This window comes from Phalacrocorax carbo, chromosome 9 (assembly GCF_963921805.1).
Source record: "Phalacrocorax carbo chromosome 9, bPhaCar2.1, whole genome shotgun sequence".
Taxonomy (NCBI): Eukaryota; Metazoa; Chordata; class Aves; order Suliformes; family Phalacrocoracidae; genus Phalacrocorax; species Phalacrocorax carbo.
The window spans coordinates 13,777,485-13,787,604 of NC_087521.1; the positions used below are offsets into that span (position 1 = coordinate 13,777,485).

At 50.2% G+C, this 10,120-nt stretch overlaps 1 protein-coding gene across 1 annotated transcript; it reads right to left on the reverse strand.

Moving 5' to 3' along the window:
- Positions 1 to 527: 527 nt before the first annotated feature.
- Positions 528 to 7,449, reverse strand: ZDHHC22 (zinc finger DHHC-type palmitoyltransferase 22). The gene is made up of 2 exons (XM_009513232.2): positions 6,832 to 7,449; positions 528 to 2,573 (listed from the first exon to the last, which is right to left on the reverse strand). Exons 1-2 carry the CDS (start codon positions 7,391 to 7,393, stop codon positions 2,308 to 2,310), a joined length of 828 nt encoding a protein of 275 aa, XP_009511527.2. The 5' UTR covers positions 7,394 to 7,449; the 3' UTR covers positions 528 to 2,307.
- Positions 7,450 to 10,120: the final 2,671 nt, after the last annotated feature.

Here is a 10,120-nt window from a genome sequence, read left to right on the forward strand (position 1 = left end):
CCGTAATTTCTGCTGATGTGAGGAAGCTTCTGGCTGAAACATTGGGATCTTATTGCCTTTAGAAATATATGAAAAAGAATTTGGATCAACTGGTCTGTGGAATAAGAATAATGCTGGGAATCCTTCCAAGGCAAGGTGTATGGCACGAGGTGCTGGCTCTGGTTCCAGAGACAAGGTGACTGTCTGCTCACCTTGGTGCTGTTGTACCAGTAAGGAGTAATTTATGTCGAGATGCTGTTTGTGGGCGAGGATAATAGCTTGATTTTCCTGTAGCTTTCAGCTGAGGTTGAGTGTGTAATTTATAAATAGAAATTAGAATGGGTCTGCAAGTTGGTTATTAGATGCATTTTTATATTGGTCATTGCATTAAAGTAGGAAAGGTGAAAGGACTTGTCCAAAATCATATGATGAATTATTGGCAAAGTCAATAAACAAAATAACTTTTTCCTTTAATACATCCATATGCATGCTGTAACAAATGTACAGAGGCAGCTAATGAACTGTCAAAAAGCACAATACAGCTCATGTAAAAAATCAGAACACTTTTTATTGTTCACTGTTGGTGAAAATACAGCATATTACACATGGAAACAGCAGTGCATTCATGCGAACACACGCAGTGTGAAAGGACATATATTCTACCTGTTTTAATTATCCAGCTAAGGGTTTTTCCAGTATATTTTTATGGTTACTCTGCTCATCACAATAGGCTTTGTTTGTTATTGATCCGAATGTGTATACAAGTGTGAAGCGGTGAAGGACAGTTACAAAGCCTGTAGGAATGAGTACCTCTATTCTGGCTCATGAGAAACACAAGGATGAAAGCATGTGCATTCCCCTACCTGGGATGCACCGACAGCATGTCTGAGGGAGAAATGACATTCTTCACAGCTTGCCAGCATACTTCCCAGCCTATTAAAGGGAAGCAATGGATTCCTATCCAGCCTGCATAAGCTAAGGCGGTTTGCCAAAACAGGTGCTTCCTGTTGCAGCTGCTAGGGAATCCAGTGCTATGATCCTGGTAGAGATGTCATGGTATCCTTTCTTAAGGCACCTATTAGCATAGGATCTCAGCACTGATCTCATGGGCTGTTGCTGCAGCTAGAAAACAACTGACACATTAGGCTGATTAATCCCTGTAGTAATTCCATTAACCTCCTTAATGGAGTTATAACATGGATGAATTTACCCCTCTGCAGCAATGCAAGAGGGAATTGCCCTGGAAAGCCTATAAACACTATGTGGCAGGGATGTCTGAGGTAAACATTTTTTTGTTTGTTTTAGTGCAAAGTGAAGCATCCTGACCAGCTGGAAAACCTCCCTGTCTTCTGGGATTTTGAACTCTTCACAGCACTAAGGGTGCAGGCGCCCCCAGCGAGAGGGTGATGCATCAGGGCTCAAACACATCAGCAGGGCTCTTGGCACCCTTCTGACAGCTCACTCTGTGTCTGTCCACAGTTCCCTCTCTCTGGCATGCATAGCCTGCCTCGTCACACAGCTTCTCAAACACAGCCTTTTCATTCACCTCTGCAGTTTCCTCTCCTTGTGCCTCTGTCTGATCATGATTTATCTGCTTGCTGCTCCCTGTCAGAAGGGCAGATTTGCCTGGACTGTGTTATTGGGCAAATGACTGCTAAAAATAAGGAGCAGAGCTACAGTCCTGACATATCATTGCATAGGGAGCAGATCAAGAACAGAAATGAGAAATTCTGAATTTCTCTTTGTTTTTTTCCTGATTTTCTAGCCCGTGGAGAGAAGGTTTACCTGCTCCATTAGCCATGTGCATAGCCTGCTCCTAGGGCAGCTTGATTGCATTGCAGTTCTGTCATTAAAGTCTTCTCAGTACTGTGAAGTTACCTCAAGTATATAAGAGCCAAAAAGGCACCCTGCAAACCCCTCCCACGGAACAGGAACAGTTTTTGCAATCTACCACAACAGCCCAGGCTCTCTAAAATCTCCTGCTGTGGTTCGTTATGACTATGTAGGGTAGCTAATGGGGCTGGGGGCTGGAGGAGTCAGGCAGGAAGCCACAGGAGGGTCCGACTAATTTTTCTGCTAGTTCAAAGACTGTTGCCACGTACGCAGGTGCAGTGATGTGACTACTAAGCTGCAGTATCTCTTCATCTACATGGTTTGTGATCTCCTTGTTAATATGCTTAATTTATTCTGTTTGATAGCCAGCCCTTTCCTCCCACGGGGGCTTCAATCCCATGATGGAGTAGCCCAGCTCTTTAGTGATCCAGGACACAGTGGGAGAGAACAGGGGAGGTGGTGTGTGCATGGGATGTACACACACGCCTGGGGTTTTTATTTCTCTTTCTGCCTACGGTAGTCACTTCCCACGTTCAGCACAGGGATGAGAAGTCCTAGCAGCCACCTCTTGCCAAAGACCTCTTGCAGGTTCTCCCTCCAGGGCCGGGCTCTTACCACCATCCCTTTCCGCACCTGGTACCGTGTCTGCCCACGCAGGATCAGCAGCATCTGGTGGCAGCAGAAGCCAGCGCAGGCCAGTCCGATCCCAAGCCAGAGGTAGAGCATGAGGATGACAAACATCTCAGAGCTAAGGAGAGCTCCTGCAGACCAAGAGCCAGGGGGAGGGAGGACAATAAAAGAAAGAGTTTAGACACCCCTCACACACCAGTGTAGCACTCAGCCCTGAGAAACAACAAGCTGCCTAGCCACAAGTGGGGAGTTAGGAGCAAGACAGGCTGGTTGCTCTAACTCTGTAGAATTGTTTCCTTTGTAGCAACTGATGCAATGGACTGTGCTGGGGAAATATGAAAATGGTAAAGGTCTCCATACACTTCTCCCTTTTTGCTGTTAATGTGAGGGTCTAGAATACAGGGGCAAATTCAGCCAGAATTGAAACACATCTGTAAGACTGCAGCACTATTTTGAAAATGGTTAATTTATTTAAGTATCTACCTGCTCATAACAGTGAATCTAAGGTTTCTAGGTTCATTTTTAAAAGAAATGTGGGTTCTGCAGCACATAGATGCTTCCAGAAGTCTTACTGTGTGCATTAATACTAGGCAGAAAGGTTTGGGATCTCTCTCGCTCTCTCTCATCACTATAAATACATGTTAAAAAAAGAAAAATAAATCAGTAATAGCTTTCCTACCATTGAACAAAGGCAGTTTTCATATGAATGCAAGAAACAGAAACCTTTCCAAAATACAATCCAAATTCCTTTTTTAAAACTGCTGCTCCAATACTCAAAATACTTTGTAGGTCTGAAGCTCCTAATTCAACAGTTTTTGTAGTATATATTTATACTGAATGTATTTAAACAAAATTATTCTGTGGGCCCTTTCCTCTACAATGATTTTAGAACTCCTTCTGGAAAATATTAGTATAATAGCAGGTATCACTGAGTGACCTTTCAGCGAGTAGGCAGATATAAACCCATTAAAATAATACTTTCTCTGTGTGCATATGAATGCATCACAGATATTTTGTGTATATTGGTATATTATTAAACACCCATATTTACACACAGGCGCACAAAGAAAATTAAATGTGTGTCAGTACTGGTATAAATAGCTGATATCCTCTCACTGGTTCCTGCAAGGTTTAAAAATGAAAAAGCTCTCATGCTCCCATCCCTCTGGAAGACCATGAGGCAGACAGACTCGCGCAGGTGAAAGCTCTGGTTGTTCTAAGGCCCTGCAAGAGCAACCCTGCCAGAGCAGGGATTGCATGGACAGTAGAGATGTGCTGCCTAAAACAAGTACGTGGCTGCTTCAGGTTTTAAGTTCAATACAAGGGCGGCTGGATAAGCATCTCTTGTTTCTCTGATACGGAAGGCCGGATTAGACGGTGTCATCTGGTTTTGCAATCTGTGAATCCCAGCTTCTCCACGTGGCAGTGCTGTAAGTGAGAGATGGGGGCTGATCTGTGACATTCATGTCAAGCTTTGGGCTCAGCCAGCAGGCCCCTCTGAGGATGATTTGTAAGGACACTGACTACAGCCTCTAGCTTTCAGAGATTGTCCTCACTTGAAAAAGGCGCAGGAGTCATTCAGTTTTCTTCCTAAATGCAATGTCATCTTTCCCTGCTCGTTAGATCCCATTCAGCTCAGTGGTCTTCATATGCAATACAACAAGGGAAGAACAAGCCCCTTAGGATGATGACAAATCCTCATACCAATTCTGTCAGATTAACTTAATCTATCAGGCAGGAAGCCCAGAGCCAATATGGGCTTCTCTGCCTCTCTTTTGCTGGACCAGAGCATGACAGACAGATGTCTCTTCTTTCCTACAGCTGATATTCAGATGGGATATGGAGAAAGACAGGTATTTTCTTTAGAGCCTTTGCAAGGCTGTAAGGTAATTTCTATGAGCTACTGAAATTCACCATCAAGAAAGTAATTACCTTTGTTTCCCCTTGCAAATATTAAGCATCTCTGAGCTGTGCTTTCTGGATACATTTTTTTTTTAACCTTTTCTTCAGGTTACCTACATAACACATTTTCTGTAATTTCTTTTGTGGATCCAACTGACCTGTGTTTACAAAAGTACTCCCCATTTGTCCCTCACCACCACAGTCCATTTTAGTCTCATATTCACTTTTGCACTAACTGACCCGGTGTGATCTCAAGCTTATTGCCACACATTAGCTATGCCAGAAAAGCTGAATCACAGGCTGAAATTATAGACTCTGGGTCAGATCCTGAAATCCATGCCTGAGCACAGTCTGGGCAGAATGAGCCAACTGAAAATTTTCCCAGCATGAAAGCAGGAAACACTCTAGTTGACATAAGACCAGCACATTCACCCTTCACCCTCCAGTACTCCTCCTCCAGTGTAGAGGGCATGCTGGAGGAAAAGAAAGGTAAAGTTTTTCCCTGCTATAGCAATGCTCTGTTTGGCTTCTACAACAACCCCTAAGTAATAGTTATGTTAGCTGAAAAATTTTGGGTGGACTACCCTTCCAGGTAACTATTCCAGGCTGTGTTTTTCTTTCCTGAACTGGAGGTTAAATGTGCTGGTAGAAACTCCGTAGGCCCTTCCTCCCAGGTAATCAAGACACCACACACCCGTATATTGCTGTGTGAGGCAGCAGTTCTCACCCTGGCTGAGCTATAAGTCCAATGGGAGCTGCTGCCTCTCAGGATGTTCTGGCTTCCAGCTCTCAGCCCTGCACCCATTCCTGTTGTGTCCCACTCAAACACTGCCCACATGCTGTCTTTGGCACTGCAGTTGCTGACACCAGAGCTGGGGCACTTCAGTGGCTCTTCAGACATATGCCAGGGCCCAGCTCAGTGCAGATGAGCCCTCAGAGACAGAGAGAGAGAACTAATTCCTTGATAATCTCCTCCCACATCCCCGCTCCCCCTCCCAGGCTGCTGTGCCGAGCAGAGCTTAGGCACAGGGGAAAATTGTTCCCAGTGTTTTTAATGCTAGTGAGGCTCGTGCAACATTATTTACAAAATTCTTCTGCTTGGAAAAATGACTCCATAAAAATGTCATGGCAGGATTTCATGTTTATTGTCTCTCAGTATTTACCATGACAAATCTGCTAATTTGCCAAGTAGAGAGATATTTGTTTTCAGATGGCAACCCTGCAAACCCAGCCTGGAATCCAAAAAGCAAGCTGGGGCCTCTCTGGCTCCTGTATCCCCAGCAGCGGAGGCTCCATGCTCAGATCACAATCAACACTTCTGGTGACAGTGCACAACCAAAACAGACTCCAGGCCCTTCTTACTGAGCTCAGCTGAATCTGCAAAGCTAAATGTATGGGATACCTATTTTAGCCTAACGAAAGCTGATCTAAGTATGTGAGGCATGAGCTGCATAGGGGAGGAAATGGCATTTTTCTGCAGTCGCTTTCAGGGCAGAGTAATAGTCTAGGCTGTCTGCATAGTCCCTTCTCTGAGATCAGGTTTTATCTACCTCCTGGGTTTGGACAGAGAAAAGGTTGAGGTTGGAGAGTTTCAGGGTGCATTGAAAGGTGAAGAGGCATGGCTGGAAGAGCAGAGGAAGAGTTATGGGAGCAGAATCAAGAGGGGGAAGGGAAAGGGTTGTAGAGATTTATGGAAAGTCAAGGAGAGAGGGGAAAGAGGGAGAAGCAGAATGAAGGGTAAGGGGTAGGGACAAGGAGAAAGAGATATCTGCCTTTGGTGTGGAGCTGTTGCAAAGAGTAGGCACGGAGAATTTTCCCTGGTTCTCTGTGGACTTCTATCCCAGACTGGGGTCACAAGAGAGGTGGCTAATCATGTCACATTAACTCCTCTCTTGGTTTCTGTTGCCTGAACCCCAATTCTTCAGTGCTGGAAGGATGGCAAGTTCTCTGTAATTTTGTCTGCCAGGAGGCAGGAGGTGGGTGAGATTGGAGGGGTGAGTGGACGTAGATGAAGAGAATGAGAATATCTCCACTGGGGTATAGGGAACCTGCAGACTTGGAGGATACAAAAACCTACAGACCCCCCACCTCTGCCTGTAGGACAGGCAAAAGATCCCCCTCACCTGCAATACAACCACTGAAATCCCTCTCCTCTGTCTAATGGCAAGACACTCCCTGCACAATAGATAGCCCTATTCTATGACTGGCAAGCTGGTTGTGGGGCGCTTTCCAGAGCCTAATGCACTAGGAATAGGTCTGTGGCTGTAACCTGGAGTGGGTCCCAGCCTCAGGTGCAGTGAAGTCATTTACAAAGGCTGTCTCTAGCCTCTAAAGAGGGCTTTACTGAACACAGCCAATTGTCCCTCTTGCCCATTTCCCCACCACCGCTCCCCACACATAGCTATCTGAGGAAGATCATGTCCCCCCCACCCTGGGAGCCCTGGAGGAGTTGAAGACACTCCTCACCTCTGAGGAAGGAGACCTTACCTGAGAAGAATTGGCTGATGGAGTGAGGCAGAAGGGTGAGGAAGGCCAGCGGGTTCACAAAGGACATGGAGAGTGCAGCAGAAATGTAAGCCATGCCTGCCACTAGGGAGTCGAGGCAAGCCAGAGAGGTGTAGAGGCAGAACATTATGAAGTTTCGCATGTTCCTCCTCCCGATGCAGTTCCCTGTGAAGAAACAGTGGTGGTCATGCCTCTGGGTGACTCTGGCACACAGTCTACAGAAGTGAGTGCTGGGCAAGGCTGAGCCAGGGGACCTGCTTCCATCCAGCCAGTCCGCCACCACTTCGTCTCCTTCGCCCAAGTTTAAGCCCTTGCCCAAGTCCTCGGGGGAGCTCTGGATCACAAGGATGTAGTTGCCCAGGGCATTAGCTGAGAGGAAGAGGAAGAGGGCCCCATGCAGCAGAGCAGGAGAGAGAAGTGGGGTGGTGGAAGGGTCTCTGAACATGCTGGGGATGAAGAGAAAGATCTGGAGGACGAAGGTCACTAGGGAGATGCACAAGAAGTAGGCTGGAGCGACAACATTGAGCAACCTGAGAACTAGCATTGCGGATTACGTTCCTGCAGGGGAGAGCAAGGAGAGAAGGAACATCACCGCTCCGGCTCCACACTTCATCCTTCCATTTCCTGCCGGGTGCCGGCCCCGCTGCCTCCGGGAAATACCCTCCGGGGGCCGCCTTCCCTCGCCGCCGCCCCACGGCCCCGGCCGGGCCGGGGCAAAGGGACAGCCCGTGGGCAGCTACCGCTCCCTGGCGCCCGGAGAAGGCACCCGGCCCCGGCGCCTCCGGGGAACTTGCAGCAGCGATGCCCCGGAGGGGCTGCGGAGGCTGGAGGGGAGAGCCGGCTCCCGCGGTGTGCCGCGATGTGGGCACCGCTCCGCTCGCCGAGCAGAGTCCCTCTGCTAGGCAGGGTCAGTTTTGGTATTGCATGAGAGGAAAAAAGGTGGTGCTGGAAGAAGGGGGAGTGAATTGGGGGGGGGGGGGGGGGAGGAGAAGGGGAGGGGGGAGAGGTTGCTCTAATCCACTGCAATACGGATCAAATCCAATGCTCTAATTTATCCTTTAAAGCCACGGATCTACAGATTACCTCTGTGACCGCTGCCCTGCTCTGCAAGAAATTAGAAAATTCACAAAACAGCTGGTCAAGTGCTGTCCGGATGCAACCTGCGGCGCTGGGCTACCGGGCCGGGGCGGCCCCACAGCCTCAACCGCGGCTCCGGCCGGGCACGGCGTATCCCCCCGCCCGGCGGGCGGGCACCCCCGCCACCGGGGCTCAGCCTGCATCGCCATGGCACAGGAAAGCCCGGGGACCAAACACAGCGGGGAGCTAGCTGGGTGGCGGTGTGGGTACCCCCGGCACCCCAAGGACCCCCTTGGCCAGCAGCCCCAAGGGCTCCCCAGCGCCGCGGTGTCTTCAGAGCCCCGGCGGCCCAGGGAGGGGTCGGGAGGGAGGGCCGCCACCGTGCAGCCCCCCTCTCCCCGGGTGCGGCGGGTGCCTCCCGGTACCGGCGTGTCTGGCGCCGGCGGAGCCGCCGCTACAGCCCTGCGCGGCGGCTGCCCCCGGCCATGCAGAGACCCCCGCGGCAGCCGGTCCGGAGCACAGCCCCGCGTCCGCCCTCCTTTCCCCCTCCCCTCCTGCCCTTCTCCTGTCCCGCCTGGTTCGGCCTTGTCCCTGCCCTGTCCCCCCAATCCATTCCTGCCCCGTGTCTGCCTCTCTCCGTCTCCTGTCCTGCCTCTCCCTCTCCCTGTGCTGTTCAGCCCTTGTCCTTTCTTCTCCCTCTCCCTCCCTCTTTCTCCCTCCCCGGTCCTGGTCTTCTCCGATCCTCTCCGTCCCCCGACTCTGTCCGTGTCCGGTCGCTCCCCCGCCCGTGTCCTTGTCCCCGTCCCCGCCCGTGTCCCTGGCCCGGCCCGGCAGCGCCGGAGCTGTCCCTTCAGCACTACCGCCACCTCGGGTCCGTCCCTCCGAGCACCACCCGGGGCCCCGGCGGGGAGAAGGGGGCGCGGGAGAGCGGGGGGGGGGGCGGGCGGACGCGGATGAGAAGGGACGTCCTGCCTGCTCCAGCCCGCAGAGCGTCCTTCCTTCCCGCAATGTGGGTGAGGGAGGCAAGGTGAGGCTCCAGCGTGTCTCCCTGCCACCCCAAAGCCGCCCCTGTTGGAACAAGCACCTGAGGCAAGGGGAGATCTGGGGGAGAGCCCCTGCAGGCTCAAAGTGTCCCTGGGTTTTGAGGGCACCTTTGCACAACAGCAGGTAGCTAGGAAAGGCTTTGAGCTGGGCAGGTGCTGCCTGGGCAGTATTACATGCTGGTAGAAGCTTTGCAGACATGTATTTGCCCTCTGACAGCTGCACACCCTCAGCCCCACTCTGCCCACCCACACAGTCCTTGTACTGTCTACACAGGCGCTGCGCACAGCCTCTCGCTCTCCTACACCTACGTGCTGTGCCCTCCCAGCTCTGATGGAAAGCGTCCCTGTCTTGCTCTGCAGACGAGCCACCCATGACAGGAGAAGGGGAGAGAAAAGGGCTCTTGGGCTATAGCTTAGCCCCTGGAGACAGTCAAACTCTGTGCTGGTCACAAGTCAAAGAAAGGTGAGTTTAACCTAATCTTAGGTCCTAGGCTTACTGGTCAACCCCTCAGCACAGCCAGTGACAGGCTCTGCTTCGCCAAGAGAGACTCTCCCTTTGCCTGCAGGTGCAGAGCAAAAGTCAAGTGTGTTTCATGTCTCAGCTTCTGGGCAGAGAGGCCTGGAGGAGTGAGTGGCTGTGTTTGCCTCCTGCACGTGCACTAGCATGGAGGGTGGTGACAGCAACCAAGTGTTCAAGGGTTCTTTATCAGAAATAACTTTTTTCTCCCAGATAACTTCCATGATTCAACATTTCTGAAAAAAACAGTGGCAATAATAAAAGCAAGTGCCAACCAAGCCTGTAGGCACTGGATCTGCAGTGATGAACAACTAAGAGACACCTTTGGCAGAACCGGAGGGAAAGCTGCTCAGAACCGATCAAGCTTTCACTCCCACCTCCCTCATTCTCCTGTCACGACTACTGAGACTAAAAATCCTCCAATATTCCCTCAACTCATCAATCTAAAATAGACTGAGCCTTGCAATAGAGATACGTGACCCAGCCTGGATTTTATCTTTAAATAATCAGACAGTGTTTTCTCCATATTTTAACAACTTACATCAAAATAATTTTAAAAAAAAATTACACAGAAACCTTTTCATGTCATGAAATACTCCTAGACTGGAGGGACTGCATCTCATGAAAGACCATT

Bases quoted from the DNA above. Each gene is read 5' to 3' on its own strand.
- ZDHHC22 (XM_009513232.2), bottom strand. From the start codon at position 7,393: ATGCTAGTTCTCAGGTTGCTCAATGTTGTCGCTCCAGCCTACTTCTTG. The intron at 2,574-6,831 runs GTAAGGTCTCCT...CTTGGTCTGCAG, and splicing joins CATCAGCCAATTCTTCTCAG to GAGCTCTCCTTAGCTCTGAG.